General features: G+C 43.4%; 1 protein-coding gene across 2 annotated transcripts in view; it reads left to right on the top strand.

The window, feature by feature from the left end:
* Positions 1–22,579, top strand: part of GBE1 (1,4-alpha-glucan branching enzyme 1) — a 114,166-nt gene that overhangs the window by 70,652 nt on the left and 20,935 nt on the right. For both annotated transcript variants that reach the window (XM_066599141.1, XM_066599142.1), the window contains exons 9-13: positions 4,311–4,426; positions 6,331–6,458; positions 13,054–13,152; positions 13,289–13,399; positions 18,467–18,638. In XM_066599141.1, the coding sequence (XP_066455238.1) occupies positions 4,311–4,426; positions 6,331–6,458; positions 13,054–13,152; positions 13,289–13,399; positions 18,467–18,638 (626 nt within the window). The remainder of the gene's footprint in view (positions 1–4,310; positions 4,427–6,330; positions 6,459–13,053; positions 13,153–13,288; positions 13,400–18,466; positions 18,639–22,579) is intronic.

The raw sequence follows: 22,579 nt of genomic DNA, 5'->3' as shown, positions 1-22,579 counted from the left end.
CTCTCCCCTCTCCTTCTGCAACCCCCCGCTCACCCCTGGCGACCCCCAAATCTTTTCGGCCGAGTAGTCAGTTACTCGGAAAAAGCTGTGCTCGAGTGCAAAAACACCCGAACAGAGTACGCTCAAAGAGGGGTTATCTCGTGTTCGACTTGGCTCCTATCCATAAAATAAGTGATAAAAGTTTTATTGTTGGGAGTCTCGTTATTGAGACCCCCACCAATCCCAAGAACATGGGTGCCATGCCCCCTTATTACCTTGGGATCAATGAACTGACTCACATTGAATGGAGCCATGGATGTGCACGTGTAGTACCACTCCATTTCAGTGGGAGTGAGGGTCGGCTATTTCAATCAACCTCATTGAAATGTACGGAGCTGCACTATGTATGAGTGGCCGGGGTCCCATTCAGTTTCACATCGGGGATTGGTTCGGTGATCCTGTAGTGAGGAGAGGGCGACATGGGGCCTTTTTTTTTTTTTTGGATCGTTAGGTGTCTCACCACTCTTATGGATAGGTGATAGGTCTATCATGAGACAAGCTGTTTAATGTGAAGACCCCTCTGAAGTATTTTCGATGAATGCATACCTACTGGAAAGTCAATTGAGTTCTTGGTATTCAAAAACGCTATAAAGTCATGTGAATACAAAATATGTATTGTTTCCATCTACAAACCAATAGGATCAGAATTGTAATTTTTCTTTAGATTTGTTATATAATGACATTGAATATTTGTCATTATATTGTAAACGGCGATAAATATGTCCGCTGCGCCGCTAATCGCATATTACCCGCTATGAACACAAGCGGTTGCATCGACACATTATAGCATACAACAGTTCTATTCTACTCAATGTCACCTTGCCTTTTAGCGTTTTATTAATTAATATTCTAGGAAAGAGAAGCTAATCGCTGGTGGGGAACAGATTCTGCAACCAGATTATCACTGTATAAAATATAATATTCCTTTTCTCCCTTTTGCAATGCGCAGCCTGTTGAAGATTTACCTTTTAACTTCTCCACTTTAAATGGTTATCTCTAGTTTTAAGCCCATGGCAATATGGTGCTCGGTGTTGATTGGAGAAACACTTAAATAAAAAAAAAAAGTAATTGTTTTATAAGAAGTATCTTTCAAGCAACAATATGCTCGCGCGTTTCACAGAACACCTCACAAAGTACAATGACATTTGGGAAATGAAAGCGAAAACTTCAGAGAATCTGTCAAGGTTGGAAATGCCAGAATGAACATTAATTTAACTGGGGTTAATAATAGGAGCAAAGTGGAAAAGTGAAGTTAGTCGCTGGAGGGAAGGCAAAGATTTGCTGTTTAAAGGGGTGGGGGCACCTAAACATGTAGACAATGGCTTCCTGAAGAGTCATGCTGATGAAGGCTGACATTGTTCTCATTGACTACCAGTGTTTTACCTCTACTATACAAGTTTTTAGAGTCCCTACTGGCATGGGTAGCTTGCGCAGCTCTTTCCGTAAGTGCCCTATTGAAGAGACCACCGGGGCAAACCCCCACCCCGAGCCTGCTCGGACCAGTAAGCAGTTACTTGAGAAGAGCAATGCTCGCTCGAGTAACTGCCTTAACCAAGCGTGCTTGCTCATCTCTAGTCTTAATAAGTAAGAACTTTCATGGCAAATGCACAGTAAGTCTAGATCTAGTTCTGCCCCTGACCTCATTTTATGTGGTGGTCAGGACCTACGGAAAGAGTGAAGCAGGGATTGCTGCACTATTTCTGCAACCCCCATTGACTTCTATGAGAGTTATGGAAACTGCATAACAATGCCCACTCGAATGTTTCAATAAGCCTCACTGCTGCATTCAGTCAGGGTTGGTGGAGGTCCCAGAGGTGGACCTTCTATCTAACAGAGTGCCATGGATATCTGATTTAATAGCCATTTCTATGTATGGGAATGTCACTTTTAATGTACTTTCATAGGGTTTCTGCACTCAGTCATTCCTAATTTACTTCTACACGCTCTATGATGCATTCTGTTGGCATGGCACCCATTGTTCTATCTACATTTAGGTTTTCTAAAGAGAACTGTTCAATCGCTGTTCTGTAACTTTTTTTAGCCAACTGTAAAACTGGCCATCGAAATTAGATTAAAGTCTGTAAAATCTGTCCAATAAACCAATGTGGAAGGACCTTCGGGAGGGGAAAGGAGGATTGTGCCTGTATCGGTCATCCGTTCTCACCGGGAGGAGTAGCCAGCCACACATCGCCTGCTGCAGTACCGCTGTGATGAGCTTGAATGGAGTAGCAATCAAGCATGCACGCTGCCGCGGCACTACTGGGCTTATGGGCCTTATGGAAAGAGACGAGTTCTTTGAATTGATTGATGCTTTACTGCTGTCCCATTCTCGTGATCACTGATATATTTTCCATGAAAGTCGCTTACATCTTTTCAGTCTCTTCTACTAGTCAAATGATGCAATAATGTCCCCATTTTGTACAGTTTTGGTTAGTCTTGCCTTGTAATAAATATACTACATTTACATTGAAGAGCATGTTGAGTGTGGTTGTTCTGCAATGGATGCTTCTGCAGATTCGGTGTGAAATTCTTAAATATGTTTAACATAAAAACTTGATTCAGATTCCCTTTTTGTTAAAAATAAATAAATAAAAAACTAGAATATCTAAATGTGCTTCGACTACATCAAGGTCTTGGACTGCATGGACCATGACAAGCTATGGCAGGCCCTACAAGAGCTGGGCGTATCGGCACATCTAGTCAAGCTGATAAAATCACTTTATACCAATCAGAAAGCCACTGTGAGAACACAGTATGGGGACACAGATTGGTTTGGAACTAGCAAAGTCATCCGACAGGGCTGCTGCATCTTCTCACAATTTTTGGTTAACCTATATGCAGAAGTGATCATGCAGGAAATAGACCTAGACAGAGTGAGAATAGGTGGCAGAAACATCAACAATCTCCGTTATACGGATGACACGACTCTTCTTGCAGAAACAGCAGTAGGTCTGAAGTGGCTGATACGCAAGATTAAATTCAGGTAGAAGCCAATTTTTTCATTTTCAGTTTTAAAGACAAAAATCATGACTGCAAAAAATGGCCAAATTCAAATCAAAATTGACAATGAGGCCATAGAAAGCGAGCGAGACTTCATCTTTTTTGGTTCCAAAATTGACCAGGCTGGAGAATCTATGCCAGAGATAAAATTTAGGATAGCATTGGGGAGAAACGCAATGTTAAACGTGGACAAAATCTTAAAAAGTAGGGCTATCGGCATAGCAGCTAAATGCAGGATAGTGCAAACCACCGTTTCCCCCCATAGCTGTGTATGGATGTGAAAGCTGGACTGCGAGGGAAGCGGATAGGAGGATTGATGTGTTGGAGCTGTGGTGCTGGCGAACACTGCTGTGTATACCCTGGACAGCAAGAGTAGCAGAAGTACATAATTACTTAAGACCCAATATTTTCCTGGAGGGCAAGTTGACCGGGCTCAGGTTCACGGATTTTGGCCATGTAATGTGAGCAGAGTTGCTAGAAAAATCTATAATGCTTGGACAGATCAGTGGCAAAAGAAGACCTGGAGCCAAAGGACATGATGGCCGATACTGTCAGAGCTGATACTGGCATGGATATCACTCAACTGAAAGAAGCCGGGCAAAGGTGAAAAACCTGCAGGAAGCTTGCCTTTTGAGGGGCGTGAGCTAACAACAATAGTTAACCAGGTTGCTTTCCAAAGTGACCCGATGCTTTTCAGACAAAATTCTGTCCTGAGACAGGAGAGGAAAGGGTGTATGCTAATTGCAGTGGTTTCTTTGCTGCCCCTGTAATCTCCTGGTTTCAGGCCCCCATTTTCAGCTGTCCAAGATGGCTGCAGCAATTCTTTAATGCACACTGTGCACTGTTCTCTGATTGGCCAGTGCTGAACACGGGAGCAACTCTGATCAATGAGAGTAAGTATAATGCATTGGTAGTCCAACACTACCAGTGCATTATGGGGGATGAGATTAGGCTGAAAATTGTGTCGGCCATTTTGAACATCAAAAATCGGGACCTGAAACTGGTGAATTGGAAGGACCGCAGAGAAGAACTCTGTAGGTAATATACCCCCATGCCCTCTGGTCCCAGGACAGATTTTTGTCCTGCAACGGGAGGGTCAGTTTAAGTAGACACATTTTAGCTATTTTTCTGTTTTACTTCTGTAGCAGTGATTACGTATGACGTAGCATCCTCCGCATGGAACGGGTACATTACGTTGCAATTTGAACTTTTTTATTTTTCTTTCTGTAACCAAATAAATGATGGTAAGATCTATATTTCTGCTCTTCCAGCTGGGAGGTTTTGCGATTCCTGCTCTCCAATTTGCGTTGGTGGATTGAAGAATATGGTTTTGACGGCTTTCGCTTTGACGGTGTTACATCTATGCTCTACCACCACCACGGTATCGGTAAGTATGACGATTGGAGTTATTTTTTTGTATTGTCCGTTTTGTAAGTTAAGGACACTTTCATGCGGCTGACCAAATTGTGTGATTTTTCTCACGATGTGACAGTGTTACAAGTCGCATGTATGTGAAGCCCATGCTTTCTAATGAGTTCCTTCACATGAGCGATGTTTTGTAGGCTGCTACATTGTAAGAAGAAAAAAATCATGGCATGCTGTCTACAGCCATGATTTGCAATGTTTTGCAGCCCGTGTTTCGCTATGGAGACTTCCTTTGTGTTGCATCGCATGAAAACGCGGCTTCTGTGCGGGGCGATGCAGCTTTTGCAGAGGGAAATCCTTCTGTTTGTCCCTGAAATAACCCCCAGCTGCATTAAAAAAAAAATACATTACTTAGCAGGCGCTGTCCGCTCCACTGCACTTCTCCTCTGACAGTTCTGCGGCACTTGTTTGTAGTCTTCAGCCAGCGCATGCTGGTCAGAGGTTCAAATATCCCGCTTCCAGGAAGTGATGTAGAGATTGGTTTGTTGAGCGCTGCAGGGATTGGCTGAGCCGCGGCATTCAAGAACCAATCAGAGGCAGGGCTTCGTGGAGGCGGGATTTTTGAACTCCATAACCAGGAAGCGCTGGCTGAATTCTGCAAAAAAATGTCGGGCTTATGTTTGGGGGTACGGCTTATATTTCAAGCTATGCGTTTGCTATACTTTAAAAAAAAACAAAAAAAACTACAATCCTTTTTTTGAAGAAAAAAATTCTGCCACTATCTTCTGACATAACTTTATTTTTCTGTCAGTATCGCTCTGAGGGCTCCTTTTTTGTTACCAATTTGTATGAGGGTGTAACTTTTTGACCATTTTTGTAAATTTTTTTTTTTTTTTTAGTCAGAGAAGGTGACTAAAAAATTCAGTGTTTTTTTCTTTTTTCCTTTTTTTTTTCTCTACAGTCACTGCGTGATAGATCAGACTATTTTACGGACCCGGTGATACCAAATATGTTTTTGTTCTAATATATATGGGAAAGGTGTTTTTTTTTTTTTGTAAATGTTAATATCCCTTATTTTTTACAATAGTGATGTTTTATTGCATTTATTTTTTTTTAAGTCCCCTTGAGAGAATTGAACTTGTGATTATTTGATCGCTTGTGCCACATACTACAATACTTCATTATACTGCATACTCATCAATGGTATGTGTATGATGCTTTGAGTTTGGGTCCAGAGGCCCGTAGTCAGGCCAGACCGCACTTGGGGAAGTCCGAACGTGACATGGACAGAGCTAAAGACAGTGCGGTTAGCCCCATTACAGGGATTTTCTGTGAAGGGGTTTAAATATTTAAGGATGATTTTCAGGGAAGGGCTTACATGTTAAAATAAAAAAACAAATTATACTCGCCTCTCTTCAGCTGCCCGGACTCAGGCACGTCTAGCCTGTCTTCTCCCTGCACTGCTCTGAAGCTCTTTCAGCAAACAGGGATTTAAAATCTCCGCCTGCTGAAATGGCTGTATCTGATTGGCCCAGCTCTCAGCCATTCACTGAATGACAGCTGAGTGCTGGCTGAATTCAATGAATGGCCAAGCACTACCTGTGATTGGCCGAGTGCTGTGACCAATCACAGGCAGCACTCGGCTGTCATTCAATGAATGGCTTAGAGCTGCCTGTGTTTGGCTGTGTTTGGCCGACCTTCATTCACACGTGTTTGTGCATGTATGTGGGTGAGCAGTTTTGTGCGCACCTATGTACGGCACACACTCGTGTGAATGAACCTTTAGGAGCAGGGCCTATAAAAAGTACTAAGTACTTTTCTAGGTCCGGCTCCTCTACCCTCTGAGTAGTAATGTACTTAAAAACTGCACACATTATGTCCTTTTTTGGTATATCTGATTTTCACTTTTCTGCATTTTTTTTCCAGGCTGCGGCTTCTCCGGCGACTATTGTGAATATTTTGGCTTGCACATAGATGAAGACTCCCTTGTGTACCTCATGCTATCCAATCACATGATCCATTCTCTGTACCCTGACTGCATTACAATAGCGGAGGTATTTAATATTTGCCGTTTCCACTTGTTTTTTATTTGCGAAATCTGAAAATGAATGCAAGGAAAATAGTTGATGCGGTGCCAGATAGTAGATGTTTGTGCGCTCGCGTCGTAATCCTGTGCAGATGCCAACCTTTCTAAACAAATTTCAATACAGGACTCTGTAATACAGTTTTAATGGTTGGCTTTTGCTATAAAAGAACATGTTTAATGCCATCCTAGAACTGCCAGGAAGGAGTCGCTTCCCGCACACAAATCTGCCATTATTCATTGTTTAACATATAATTGAGTGTGAGCCCTCATGTGATATTCAAGGCCTGGATGTATTATTATACCTGGAACTCTCAGGGCGCTGGATTCGCTAATTGAATTTTAATTAAAACCTGAAGGACTCCAGTAACCTACTCTGAACAGCCACTTTATTAGAGACGCCTAATCTAGTACCGTAGCTTCTGCTTTTGGTCTTCAGAACCCCGGCGGTTTAGCGTGGTGAACGTCCACCGAGGACCAAGGAAAACATTCCCATGTTATTACTCCATCAGCTGACAGGAAGGGGTCAGCGATTCATGCTGCTTGCACCAAGTTCTGACCTCTCATCAGCACGGGGCAACAGATATCTGTAGTCTTTAACCAGAAGATGTTTTTTTACTGCTCAGTGATGCGATTTTTGCGATTTGCCCCCTGCAGTCTCCTCTTTCTGTTTGTCTTGGCAATGGTGCTTGAACTGGCCGTCTGCTGTTATAGTCCAGCTGTGCTAAGGAATAGCGAGTTCTGCATTTGGACACATTAGTTGTAGCACCAATGTTGTATTTGGCTGCAATTTCATAGAAATTTTCAACTGAAGAACTGACCCCTTCCTGTGGCATCCTGTTCCACTCATTGATCCCCCGCACTGTCTAATATCTATTCTGTCTCTCCTCTCTTTCAGTTTCATCCCATTGCTTCTATTCTTTCCTTGTGCAGATGAGAATAGGGCTGATCCCTCTGCACTGTGACAGCCCTTCAGATATTTGTAGACAGCTATTAAGTCTCCTCTCGGCCTTCTTTTTTGCAAACTAAACATTCATACATCCTTTAACCATTCCTTAAAGGACATGATTTGCAGACCTTTCTCCATCCTGCTTGCTCTTCTCTGAGCTTGCTCCAGTTTGTCATTTTTAAGTTGGGGTGCTTAGGACTGGATACAATAATCCAGATGAGCTTTTAGGAAGAGTAAAGGGGGATAGACTCTATGAGCTAGACTCTATGCTTCTCTTAATACATCCCAGAATTGTGTTTGCCTCTTTTGCTGCTGCATCACACTGTTGACTCATGTTCAGTCTGCTGCTTAGATCAATTCATCCCATCCTGTATGTGCTTTTTTTCACTTTTCTTGCTCAGATGTAATTTGCTTGACTGTACACCACCTTTAATTAAAACCATACCGGACATCCTCCTCTGACCCCTTTCAGCGCCGAGTTTTTTTCCAGCCACAAGATCGCCTTTCGCTGGGTGTTTTTTCTCGATCAAGCCATTTTTACTACACTCCACACCATTATGCAAGAAAACCCCACAGGGTTGGCAGTGATGATCCTGGCCTTGGCTAGTCTAGCAACGATGACCCGGCCTCATTGGAGGCTTCCCAGATTGCTGGATTTTGACATCTGATGGGGATGCACAAGTGATCCACTGAAAACATGTGATTTTTATGCTGCATTCTGGGTTACTTGCCTTATTTTCATACAGAGAACCTACAATCGTGAAAAGGCCGGTGCCTCTAATAAAGTGGCCATTGAGAGTATGCAAGCCACTAATTTGTCCATTAAACTTGATTATGGAAAGCAACAGTTATACCTGGAATAACCAAGCTTGGCTGTATTTCACGATCACCCCCACCGCCACACATTTGATTTCCTTTTTAGAAGTTTGTACATTGTATCATATTGCATCATTTTACATTGTATTTTTTTGCAATTGTTTGTCCCAGTGATTACAGTGGGTACTTTGTTCACCCCCTCCGGATGCACCCTTGATAAATGGCTGACATAGACAATAAGCACAAATTTGAAAATATTGCTCGGCCTGCTTACTTGTGACCATAACGTTTTAATTTTAGCATGCTGCGTAGGATACGGTGTAATGTCTGAAATCAATGGTCATTGAAATAACCTTGTTTCCTACTGCTACGGCTTTGCAAAAGAGGGAAAAAAAATTGGAAAGTGTTTCAATGTTCTTGCTGTGCAAGCAGGCGATATTAATTTTCTGAAAACTAGTCTTTTGGGGGAAATTATGTATCCGTACACGCTTCCTATTGAATTCTTATGCCAAGTTACAAGCTGAATGCAATCAAAGAATTGATGAATGATGACTGCATTATGGGATTAGTGTAAAACACATGGAGTTGAGTAATTTGTTTTTAATGTTTATGTAAAGTACGAGACCGGTATCATGCATCACTATGGGATGTAAGCACACTGGGTATTAAAGATAAGTCATACAGGTAACTTTTACTGCATAGGATTCCCTCTGGACCTCACATTGGGGCCTCAACTGCTGCCACCATTTCTTCTAGCTTGTTTACCCTTTGACATTGCACCATAGTTTACCTTGCAGCCCCTGGGGTTTTGTGGTCTACTTAATGGGAAAGCTATGCAGTGATACAGCCTTATCTTCCTTACCACTGAGGCTAAGCATTAAAGGGATCCTTAGATTAGTAGATCAGCGGCAGTGCACTGGCTCAGACACCACTAATCAGTTGTTCCCTAGGCTTATGCACTCCTGCCCCGAGCTGATGTGTGCAGTAAGCAGATCACGCCATTCCAATTGGTATTACAGGCCATTCACTTCAAAGAGAATTTTGCCTGTAATACCACGTCTGGCCACTGCGGACAGAGCGGCGTGCTCTGCTTCCTGTAGAAATCAGCTTAGTGCATGCATGACCACACCAGTGGATCCTACTGATGATCGTGAGGGTTAGAACCCAGGATCCCCGCTGATCTACTGTTAATAACCTCTACTAAGGTAAGGCCTTCAATAGTGTACAACTGGATAAACCCCATTGTTGTCCGTCCTTAGCAGACTTGAGGCTGAATTATAGGGAGAGCAGAGGGGACAAATTCCTCTGGGGACTTCCATCACTAAGGGCACTTTTATGCGGTCCGATAGTTGCCTGAGTTATCGCTCAAAAGAGTGATTACTGGTAACTGTCGGCCCGTTTAAGCAGGCAGTTGTACGTTAATTGATGACTGCCTGTTTACTCTAAATGGAGGCGGTTGGTCGGAAGAGATCTCTGGCTTTGTTTCGCCTACATTCAGGGAGCAATCCTCGTGTGTGACAGCAAAGGAGTGGTGATTGCTGAGGCGACTATCAGGTCCTTAACTAAATAAAGCACTGCTTCTTTATCATTTTCGGTCTGAAAACCTCCTTTTATCTGGGTCATGTGATCTTGTGGAGACCCACTGCCCCCTGAGAAGTTCTGATCTTTGTTCTTCAGAGAGGGCCCTAACTAGAAGGTCCTGTAAATGCTCTGTACCACACCTGCTGGTGTTAAGGGGGCAGAAACGCTTATCACATTACTGCTTATGGTAAAAGGCTTCTGTCTCACAGTTATAATGAAGGAGATGATGGTTCACTCTCCTACATACTTATGGCCTTTTAGCTTAAGGTGAATGTAGAGGTTAAGTTTATTTATACTGTCCATCCAGCAGGCAGAAATGGGTATCAGCACAGCATTAGTTAGTGTCACTTGCACATCAATCCTATGATGCATAACCACTAACATCAAGATGGTGCCTGATAAGCATCAGACAGGTGGCTCAACTAAGGCCTCATGTCCACGGGCTTAAAATCCGCAGCGTTTCTCCCGCACACGGATCCACGCCCCATAGGGATGCATTGGACACCCGCAGGTAGTTAAATACCCGCGGATGTCACATTTTCCGTCAGGCGCGGATCCACGTGCAGGGAAAAAAATGGACATGCTCCATTTTCGTGCGGGTGTCCCACGGGTACGGCTCCCGCAGGCTTCTATTGGAGCCTATGGAAGCCGTCCGGATCCGCGGGAGACCCGTACCAGAATTAAACTCACCTGCTCCGGACGATGCGGTTCTTACCTTCCGCCAGGCCGAAGAAAGAAGATCCGGCCGTGAAGATGTGCCCGCAGCAAATGCCTTTCATGGCATACTATGGAAATCACTTCTTCCTCCATGCTTAGCGGAAGAAAAATCACAGCATGCTCTATTTCTGTTCGGTGTCCGCATGGGCGGCGTCCATTGAAGTCCATAGAAGCCATCCAATTCGCGGCCTATCCGCAATTGACAGTGCAAACAGGTTACGGACTCCGCATCATCGCCTAGCGACGGGAAAAGAAATCGTACTGCGCATGTCTGCCGGCGAGCTGCAGTACAGATGAAGAAGATGGGTATGCACGGTCACCGGCTGGGCACAGGGCCAGATTTTGCTGTGGGCTCCCACATGCGGAATCCGACCCATTCGTGTGCAGGCGGCCTGAGAGTAACCTAGGATTGACTACTCCAAAACTCAAATTGCAACCAAATAAATAAAAGTGGCTTCCAGATGCTACAAACTAAACTAGAGCTTCGCTTTGTTTTTTGCCATGAGACCTCTGTCAACCTCTTGTCCTTTTCCTACATCACTATATGGCTAGTTAGAATCATGAATCTGAATTTTAGGAAAGGTTAGTACTTACCCCTGTATGAGCTGCATCAGACCCCCCCCCCCCCCCCCCCCAGCTCTAAAGGAAATGGATACAATGTAACTTATTAACATCTTTTAAACAGATTAACATGGACATACATGAGTTGTAGCCGTATGACTCGCGTCTGATAGCACACTCGCTCCCTCGTGGTCCAATTTCCAAGGACTCTGTACATTGTATGTCCTATTGTTGCCTGTGACAATGGATGAAAATGGCAAATGCGGTGCTTCTTACGCAGACCATGTAATGAAGTACTTCATCTGTATCTGCTTGATTCTTTAATCTTCATTTTGAATGACATTTAGGAGGCTTCAGAACCACTTACCAGTTTTCCATAGAGTTGTGCTTTCATTATACAATGGTCGACCCAGAACCAATTACTACTGTATGTTGGTCACTGTAGCTTATTAGAGAAAAATGTCTTTCTCCATTTATCAAACTCTTCTCTTTATCTTCCTGCACTGATCACTGAATGTACTGATGACATTCCTAGAAAAGTCTGCACAGATAAGAGCTGCAGCCATAAAAGTCTATGGAAAGGGTAGGAGAAGGAAGGAGCTGCTGGAGTGAGAGAGAAGCAGAGAGATTTGGAAGTGGCTGCACCTTCTAATAAGTGTTTTATCTCAGTCTAATCCTAGATTTACATATATTCTGCTCAGTGCTGCTGGATAGGATCCTTCATGATACAGCCAAGCTGCTCAACGTCTTTCCTTTCAGCAACTTCTTCCTCCTCTCGCTCCCTAGATTTCTATGGGCTACAGCTGTTATCTGGAGTGGAAGGAGAACTGAGCTGCTGAAAGAAAAGAAGCAGAGCGACTTGCACATACATGGCTGTATCATGAAGGACATTGTACAGGGGTACCAAGCAGTTTAGATATGACTGCAGGACTACAGTGAGGAGACTTATGAGAAGCTGCAGCCACATCTCTGGGAGTCTCTCTGCTTCTCTTTCCATCCAGCAGCTCCTTCCCTCTCCTTAGACTTCTATGGGCTGCAGCTGTTATCTAATCTCTCAATGTACGAACTTGTGTATGGATTTTATCAGTGCAATTTGAGAGAGTGCAGAAACGGGGGAAGCATCAGAAAAGTGCAGAAAAGGGCATTTTTCTCGAATAAGCTCTTTTACAAGGTTTCTTCTTCTCTTCTACTATTGGCCTATTTAACCCTTTCCAATCCACTGTCTGACGTCTAAAGACATTCTGATTGAAGGCTGTACAGCTCCAATGTCGGAAGACGTCCGGCAGGGTATTCTTACTGTAAATTACTGGCTGCTCTGTTGTCAGGGGGCCTCTCCAGCATGTCCCATACCGCAGTACTGGCTCTAGCCAGAAGATGACACTATTGTATAATGGCAGGAAGAGAAAGCTCCCTATGAAACCCTGAATCCAAAATTGGATTGCAAAGGGTTAAATAAAAAAGTTTCAAAGTTTAGTTACTCTTTAAACTTTTGATAGCTACAAATACTTGAATAGAATAGCTGATCGTACACATTGAACAACTGTTGGATGAATGCTCGTTTCTCTGACAGTTGTCTTTCCTGAATGTTTGGCTCAACCCAACGTCCATGGGTTGAGCCAAACATTGAATCCATGTGTCTAGAGAGGTAAGCTGCAGCCAGACAATTCTGGTGATGGCTTATCTACAAGAGAACAAAAAAATAGGGGCATTTGAAATGCGACATCCCCATTCTGTCTTTACTTCAGCATCATCTGTCAAGGAAGGTTTATCCGCCCCCATTGCACATTAGATGGTATCCTGACCCCATTGTTAGGGACACAAAGGACTAAAGTGAAAGAATATCATCTGAGATGCAAAAACTTTCCTTTTCCTTGTCTCTTGTTCTTCCTTTTTTTTTATTCACTGCACTGAACGAGTTAATGCTCTTCTCTCCTTTTCACAGGATGTTTCTGGGATGCCGGCTCTCTGCTGTCCTGTATCCCAGGGTGGTGGAGGATTTGATTACCGTCTAGCCATGGCTGTGCCAGATAAGTGGATTCAGGTAATTGAACATGCTCGCTCTTTAATTGGGGCCCAGTATTTCAGTCTCTTACACAGTTGACATGTTTTAGAAAGTTGGGCATGAATATAAAGTACTTTCTATTGTAGAAGACGTGTTCACTTTATTTTTAATGCAGATCCTGAAGGAGTTCAAGGATGAAGACTGGAACATGGGGGACATCGTTCATACACTGACGAACAGACGATATAATGAAAAGTGCATCGCCTATGCCGAAAGCCATGACCAAGTAATGCATTTGTAATCCAACATAGTAAAGTCGACCTACAAATGGAATAAAAACCTAGAAACCTATAAAACATAGCATTTTCATTCAGCGATTACCCTGAAGTAAAGGCACAAATGCGGTCTTCCTTTCTTCCCTTCCCATTATTTATTCTTTATCATGATCTTCTATTTTAAAGGGCCACTGCGTTTTTTTTTTTTCTTTAGTTCGTTATATGGCCAGTCCAAAAGTGTATCTATAAGTAAGCTAGTATTGCCTTGGTTAGTTATTCCTTTATATCTGAGAATTCCTGGATTCCTTCTCTTCAGTTGGGTCCTGTGATTACATTGGGAATTTCTTGTGTCTCTGTTCTCTCCAGGAGTCACCATAATTCCTGTATGATGAAACTGCTTGGACTGTTCCAGACAGGCTATTCATGGGGGAAGCCAGAAATGCCTATCCAATGATAACCACGTCCACTGGGCTGTGGACCGGACGATCAGCTTGATAGATGGGGGTTTCGATCGGTAGGCCCCTGTCCATTTACTACTGATAGGCTATCCAGAGGATAGGTTCTCAGTTGAAAAGAGCCAAGACATCCGCTTTATATAACTAATGAAGTTCTCTCCTACATTTCTTTCTGAGGAGTATCTTTTTGTAGAAAACCGTTTAAGCATGCTTACAAATTTCTGTGATGTCCTTGACGAATAAGTGGGATAGGTAATTCTATAGTAGTGGTACATTTTATGTTCCAAGTCCTATCCATATTTAACCTCTCCCTGGCTGTACTCCAGGTATTTAGGTCCTTTTCAAAGAAGCTCCTGAATTAACCGCATTTTCTTCCAAGTCTGGAAGTTCTTGGCTATTGTCCAAATATTAATACTGTACATTGTTCTATCTGCCGGCTAATATTTGGTGCTGCGCTAATTACAGAAGCCTGTGGCTTCCAGACAATGACAATGTGCACAGTGTAGAAAGAGAAAACTTTTATAATTATCAAACTGCATAATGAGCCATTTAAGCTCTGTCCTCGCCTCCCCTACTGAATGAACAATTAATGGGAAGTTGGGAACAACTTTTTGTTTGTTACAACATAACGCGCATAATTAATGAGGGATGAGCTGATGTACGGGCTAACACCACTTCAAAGGGAAAGTCAACTTCCTAATCTTAAAACAAATGTGTCATCTACATTTTTTTTTTCCCTAATATAAAAACCTTTTTCCGTTTTTATTTTCTGATTTATCTATTGTTTATGTTCTTTTCTTTCTGTAAATGCCATGGGGCGGCCGTTTTGCCTGAGCTACATTTAACAGCATTCAGAGAGATGCTTTACAGCAGAGCTCCTGGCCATTCACACAAGGAGGTGACTTATTGACTATTTGAGAGTGTTGTGGGCAATCTCCATGACCTGTGCAGGGAAGGGGGGAGGAGGTGAGCTGTGACAATCGCCTATTGTGAATGGTAGATCAGGTAGATAGATAGATACACATACATGTGTTTGTGTGTGTGACTGCTTTCAGTCTCTTCTCTGATGTAATGTTTACAGGCTGCAGCAGCATGCGATGTCCCGTAAACTGGCTGCTGCAGCTAATCCTATCCCTTAATCGGGCTGCTGCGGCTTGTAAACATTGTCATATTGGAGACCCGGAGCTGCCAGTGAAGGACACATGGGGAGAGGGCAGAGGGAAATAGTAGCCTGTTATTTTTCAGCATGTGGATTGGTTGGGAAAAAGGTCCTTAAGCAATAAGCCTCAAAGGCAACATAAGTCAATGAGTCCGTCTGAATCCCAATGTCACAGATTTGGGCAGAAACATAGACTTGTATTGTTTTTAAAGGCTTAAATGGAGCCGTGGCATATGAAGCTATCCCCCCTTACCTGTTCATGGAATGTCCTGACACTTTGATGACTTAAGCTCTTTGAAGTTATTTGCTTTTTTTTTTTGAGTATTTTCTAAATATCACAAAATCTAGCAAATTTTTTTTTTTTATTAGATTTTTTTTCACATATAAATTGAGAAAATTAAACTGGATGGTTGTGAAATGTTGAAAATGTGTAGCCACTCCTTAGATAGGACCTATAATTGCTGTTTGATTGCCAGGGTCAGCTGCATAGCTTTGCTAAGGCCCAGTGCACACGGGCGTATTTGCATTGCGGAATCCAGAGTGGGCGTCCGTCTCCGGATTCTGCAGCAAATACTGCGCATAAATATGCTATTGAAAATCGCTTTTCCATGTCTGCAAGCGGAGGGAAAATTGCAGCATGTTCTGTTTCAGTGCGGATGGCTTCCATTGAAGTCAATGGAAGTCGCCAGATCCACGGCCCGTCTGCAGCTAACACTGCAGACGGGTCGCATAATTTGTGTCATTGCCTAGCGACAGTGCGGCACAATCTGACCTGCGCATGTGCGCCGGCCGGCACATCCACAATACAGATTAGGAAGAATCGGGACAGGTACGCAGGGGTCACCAGCCGGGCACAGGTTCGGTTTCCGCTGCAGGATCCTGCATGCAGAATCCGACCCAGACGTGTTCATTCGGCCTAACACTTTAAGCCGAAGGAATGGAAAAGGGGGCTTGTATAGCGAATGCAAAATAAAACAATCCCTTTTTGGATTCGGCTCCAAGAGCTTTGAAATTGTGAAATGGTCGGTCTCCTCAAGTCTCTGTCAATGGGTGATGTCAGTGGAAGAAGGAGGCTTGATGTCACCTGCTGACTGTCGGTGAAGGAGATCGCCCACTTGATAGGTTCAAATATTTAGGCGCTGAATCTAATGGGGGTCGCTGCTGGTTGGGGTTAGAGGAAAAAAAGGTGTGATGGTCAGCAGAGCAGCAGTGAAGGTGTGATGGTCAGCAGAGCAGCAGTGAAGCTATGCTGCGGCCCCACTGAGTCAGACAGGACAGATCGGTGGTCTAACTGCGGAAACCCCCAAAGATCAGTCATCGCCAGGGGAAGCTCTGGGCAGAGTGGAAATGTAGTATCCACATTCTGTGAGTGGGTGACTATATAATACATGTTTGAGCTGCTTCTGCCAGAATTGGAGCTGCTCTTTGTATTGATCCCAAATAGGGGATCTCTCTACGAAATCCACATTATGTAATAGAGTATACTTGAGTTGTCAAGTTAGGGCTTAAAGGCAACCTGTCAAGTCCCCACTGCACCATAAACTAAGTTATGGTGCTGTTGGGGGACATGACGGGGAGCCAGGGGATGTATTAGTTATACTCGACCGCTCCCTGGATCCAGCAGTGGCCTTTTATGAAGATTGTACCAGCACTTGAAATTGGACTCTCTTTAGAGTTCCGTGCGCGGACTCCCCTATACAAGTCAATGGGAGAGGGCGCATACGAGACTCTGAAAATCTGACTCTTCAGAGGACACAACTGGATCCAGGGAGCAGGTGAATTCCCCAACGGCATCACCGCTTAGTTTATGGGCCGTTGGGATGTAACCGCTTCCCTTTAAAGGGATTGTCTCAGTATAGAAAAAAAATGTGAACCGCATGTCCTAAAATAACTCTCTTCAGCACCCCAGGAAACAGCTGAGGGGCTTCGGCAGCTGTCCAGGTATGTACCTCCAGCTTAAGTCGGGTGACTGCTGCAGCCAATCGGAGGCCATAGTGTCGCTGTCTTGAACCCCTGACATCATGGTGCATCGGATGCGAGTGCTAATGCCGGAGAAGCAGCAGTGATATTGCAGTCTCTGATTGGCTGCAGTGGTCACCTGACTTTCACCAGATGTATATACTGGGAGGTCTCTTTGAGCCATGGCCAGCTGTTACTTATTTTTAAGTGGTAAATCCCCTTTTAAAGACCTATAAATGGATATAGAGCTATATATGAGATGGAGATAGTTAGAAAGGGTACGGAGATGAGATGCAACACTTTTTACTTTAAATGGTTACATAGCATGTTAGGCTGAAAAAAGACATACGTCCTTCCAATTCGGCCTATTACCCTCCAGTGTTGATCTAGGGGAAGGCAATGAGGTAGAAGCCAATTTTTTGCTCATTCAAGTCTGGCAATTGGAATAATCCCTGGATCCCCGGCCCTTCTGAAGTAAAAAGTGACTATAACTTGTAATATAGTCACACTCAAGAAAGACGTCCAGAACCCTCTTGTACTTTTTATCGAGCTCACTATCAGCACGTCCTCAGGCAGAGAGTTCCATAGTCTCACTGCTCTTACAGTAAAGAACCCCCTTCTATGTTGGCGTAGAAACCTTCTTTAACAAGGCGGCGCTCTGTACATCTAGAGGAAAGTCACAGTTCTGGGTATAAACAGATGATGGGAGAGATCTCTGTCTCTGTACATAGTTATTCGGTCGCTTCTCAGCTATTTTTTTTCTAAACTAAATAACCTCAATTTTGATAACCTCTCTGGGTATTGTAGTCCTCCCATTCCGTTTATTACCTTAGTTGCCTCCTTTGTTCCCGCTCAAGCTCTGATATGTCTTTCATGAGTACCAATGCCCAAAACTATCCGCAATACTCCATGTGTGATCTGACCAGTGACTTGTAAAGAGGAAAAACAATGTTCTCGTCATGTGCCCCTAGAATTCTTTTGATGCCCCCCATGGTCCTATTTGCCTTGGCAGCAGCTGCCTGACACTGGTTGCTCCAGTTAAGTCCTTTTCCATGTCGGTGTTCCCCAGTGGTTTCCCATTTAGTGTGTAATGGTGACTTGCATTTCCTTTCCCATATGCAGAACTTTACATTTATCAGTGTTAAACCTCATTTGCCACTTTTCTACCCAAACCACCAACTTATCCAGATCCTCTTGTAACCTGATTCCGTCCTCTCTTGTCTTTATACAGCTTTGTATCTTCTGCAAATATTGATATTTTACTGCACAATCCTTCTACTAGGTCATTATTAAATATATTAAAGAATAGGACACAAAACCGACTCCTGTGGTACCCCATTAGTAACGGTGACCCAATCAGAGTGTGTATCATTACTAACCCCCCCTGCTATCTATCACTGACCAGTTACACACGTTCTCCACCAGACCAAGCTTTCTCATTTTATGAACACACCTACATTGAACTAAACAAAAATACTGAATTTATTTCCACTTTGATTTCTCAGGCGCTCGTCGGAGATAAAACATTGGCTTTCTGGCTAATGGATGCGGAGATGTACTCAAACATGAGTGTGGTGTCTCCATTAACGGCGGTTATTGACCGTGGAATTCAGCTTCATAAGATGATGCGACTGATAACGCACGGCCTCGGAGGGGAAGGATACCTCAACTTTATTGGTAAGTGGAGAGTCCTTGCTGCAGCAGCTAAAGCCAAAATACTAGAAAAGATGTACATTCTATTTATATTCAATATATTTTAATACTTTTGGATGTTTAAAATTAAGCAATACCAATTATGCTGGTTTCTTGCATGTTTTTTGTTGGTTTTTTCTTTAACTTTAATCTTTTTAAACCTCTTGGTTAACTGATTTTCACTTCTATTTTTTTAAAGTCTCGTTTGGGGATATGAGCTTTTCAATAATTTTGATAATTTATAATATAGTGCAATACTCCTATATTGCGGTATATTGTACTTTTCAATGTTGGTCTACTAACCCCTTAACACTATAGGACGTACAGTTACATCCTGCAGCGTTAGGGTATGTATGAAGGGAGATTGCGCGGCAATCTCCCATCCTACACTGCGGGCGCCGGTTGTTTCTTACAGCCGACACCCCGCAGCAACAGCTCCCATCAGTCGCACGGCTGATCAGGTCTGTTAACTCTTTAAATGGCCAGAATGATGTTCAGTGGGTCCTATACGGCCCCCTGCGATAAGATTGCAGGGAGCCATGCGGGTTTCATGGCAGCCGGGGGCCTTCTGAAAGGCCCCAAGGCTGTCTTGGTAGAATGCATATCAAGCCATTCCCATAAGGTGGCTTGATAGAATGCCTGTCCGATAGCAGTATGATGTAATGCTATGGCATAACATCATACTCCAGGAGTGATCAAAGCATCACACGTTGTTGTCCCCCTAGGGGAAGTAAAAGTAAGAACAATAAAGTTTTACTAATTATTGAAAGGAAAAAAAAAAGTAATAAAAGTTAAAATCACCCCCCTTTTGCCATATTCATAATAAAATCTAAATCATAAAACAAAAATACATAAAAGTCCAATATATCAAAATAAAGCATTAGTTACCACGCACAGTGAACGTCGGGGGGAAAAAAACTGCCAGAAATGCGCTTTTTTGATCACACTGTCTCCAATAAAATAAAGTTGTTGCGCACAGAAAATGGCAGCAGGAAATAATAAAAAAAAAATAAAAGTAGTATAGCAAAAAAACAAAAAAAAACAACTAAGTGTGGTATTGTAGTATTCGTACTGACCCATAGAATATAGTTATCAGGTCATTTTTGTTGCAGTTTATGCGCTGTAGAAACAAGATGCACCGAAAGATAGCAGAATGTTTTGTTTTTTTTTGTTTTTTTCTTTTTCCATTTTACTCCACTGAGCATTTTTTTAAAGTTTTTCAGAACATTTATATGGTGCATTAAATAGCACCATTGAAAAATACAACTTGTCCTGCAAAAAATAAAACAAGCCCTAAAACAAAAAAGGTGGGGGGGGGGGGGGTGGAGCGCTTCATTAAGAGGTTAAACTGGGTCTCCATCACTAAACTATTGATGTTTCCTCAGGATAGGTCATAAATAGTTGATTTGTGGGGGTTCAGTTCTTGGGATCCTCACCAATCGGCTAACTGAAGCGGTAGTGGTGCTCGGGTCAGCCCGGCCTTCTCTTCAGTCCATATACAATGTACAGCGCTGCGCCTGGTATTGCAGCTCGCTCCTATTGAATAGGACTGAGCTGCTCTTAGACCGTGATATCACATGCCTGAGAAAAGTCCATAATCTGCAACAAAATTAATGTCAATTCTGCATTACAAACCTCTCCAAAATCCACTCCATTGGTACAAATTTTGACTCTGATTCAGCTGCAGATCCACAGCTGATAACTCCGAATACTGAGTGCTCCCTACAGCACGAAGAACGCAGTGCACATCGTCACTTGGGAACCGCTACAGAGCGCCGCCATCTTTCTACCCGGTGACCGGCAGTCCAGTTCTGCTTCACCTGACCAGCGATGGTAGCACTTGGTCACAAGGCAACCGCTACTGTGTGCGCTGTGCTCTTGGTGCTGGCCGTGAGCGCTCCGTATTCGGGGGTGAGAGGAGCACAGTTATGTGCCGGCTGAAATCAGCTGTGGATTAAGCCCTTCCACAGGCAGATTTTTCTTGACTGCAATATATGGCAGCCCTAGGAGTTTTCACTAGGCTCTAGGCGGCCATATGAACTCTTTAGCACCCTGCAATCTTGCAACAAATGGGCAGCGAGGTCTCCTGCTAGCTGCTTAGATAACGCGGTCAGCTTTGACCGCAGCATTCAAGTTGTTTAGCGGCTGCTTGGATTCCTGGTGGATGTCTGCTGTTTTAAGCAGCGAGCACTCACCAGGCCTAGCTCCCGAGCCTGTTCCATACCCCAGCCGTGATTACATTGCATACGTTTATATTATGTGGTCGCTAACCCGTTAGGAGAGAAAACACTGCGGAATGTTCAGAAGGAGCCGTTTGGCAACACATGAAGTTTAGAAAATTCATGATATGCAGTAATGAGACTAAAACAACCCTCATATACCAAATACAGGCTTGGTACAGATTGTTACTCCAGTTTAATGACATTCGGATACAGAATTTTGAGATCAATGGAAGCAAACTCCCAAAAATTTTCATTTCGCAAAAGAACAGTCAAATAAACTTGTTGTCCATAGCAACCAATTGGAATGCAGCTTTCATTTTTCAAGCTGCTGAGGTAAACTGAAAGCTGCGCTGTGATTGGTTGTTATGGGGAACAAGGACCTTCTTACTGTTGGACAGTTTTGCTAAAGGAAGCTTAAAAAGTTTTATACTGCTGTAGTCATTGCTAGGGGGCTATGAGACAAATTGGCTGCCATTGTAGACAGAAGAGCGTTTTGTGCCCTTGATTTTCACGTCTACCAGTCTGTTAGTGTGTAATATCCTTTTCAAACAGTTTGGTGAAGATCCACCCAGCGGGCGCACAGTTCGGAAGTGGTGCTCCGATTCTACGGAAAAAGGTTGCATCTATGTAAGCAAAAAGTCTTCCGGAAATGTGGAAACAGTGGAGCGCGTCTGTGCAAGTTTCACACGAAATCCTCAGAAATTTACCTTCAGAGCAAGCAGAGAATTGGACGTTCCGCAGACGACTGGGTGGAAGATTCTGCACAAACCTTTGCGATTTCATCTTTACCGGTTGCAATTGTTACCGGCCCTGAAACAGGACAACAAAGTGTGGTGACGGTCTTGCTACAAGAGTATGCACACACTTGTGGAAATCTAGGCTTTCATAGAATCTGTAGGGTTTGGTGATGAAAACCTTCCAACCTTTTGGGCAAAAAATGTAATGTCAGAATCTGGGGGAGCGAAAACCCACTTGTCTACATGGAGCGAATGCGCAACTCCGCCAAGGTGAAGGTGTTTTGCGCTATAACCTCTGGGAAAGTGTACAGACCCTTCTTTTTCTATGAGGAAGCAACCCCGGGGATTTCATATATTCTACAGGTAGGGCTTATGCCATAGCTGAAACAGGAAATCCTAGGTTTCATCTTCCAAGTCACGAGTGAGCTCAATAGACAAATGCCAAACAGATGGATGGGCTGGGCAGGTCCTGATGATGATCCACTTCTTCCTTGACCTCAAAGTTTCCCGAACCTTATGCCTTGTTTTTGGGGGAGTGTTGGTCTACATGTCCTCCTTGCTAGCCACCATGCATGATCTGCGAGGACCCATCACAACAGCCGTGATCTGCTATGTTTATGGCGGGAACTTGACTGCAGACCCCAATGTCCGTTGGGTGACAAAGTGGGCCACGTTGATCACCTCTGATGTGGAAAACCTCTTTGATGTTGCGCAACAAAACCTTTTGAGTTTTCTTTCCATTTCTATCAGATTTATGTATCGGAGTGTCATTAAACGTGAGTTATGAGGGCTTCAAATCAGGAAGATCATTTGTAATAACCCTGTACAGTAAATAAGATTTATGGGAACTGCTAGATGTTGCTAGTATTTTGCCATGGCAAATCCATCTCCAGACTAGAACACTAAGCCATCGCTGGAAAATACAAGGCATGCTGTATGTAAAAGAGTGGAACAAGGCATTGCACAT

Source organism: Eleutherodactylus coqui, chromosome 4 (genome assembly GCF_035609145.1).
Source record: "Eleutherodactylus coqui strain aEleCoq1 chromosome 4, aEleCoq1.hap1, whole genome shotgun sequence".
Lineage (NCBI taxonomy): Eukaryota > Metazoa > Chordata > Amphibia > Anura > Eleutherodactylidae > Eleutherodactylus > Eleutherodactylus coqui.
Note: the sequence above shows the minus strand (reverse complement) of the source record. Positions and strands in the feature narration are given on the sequence as shown.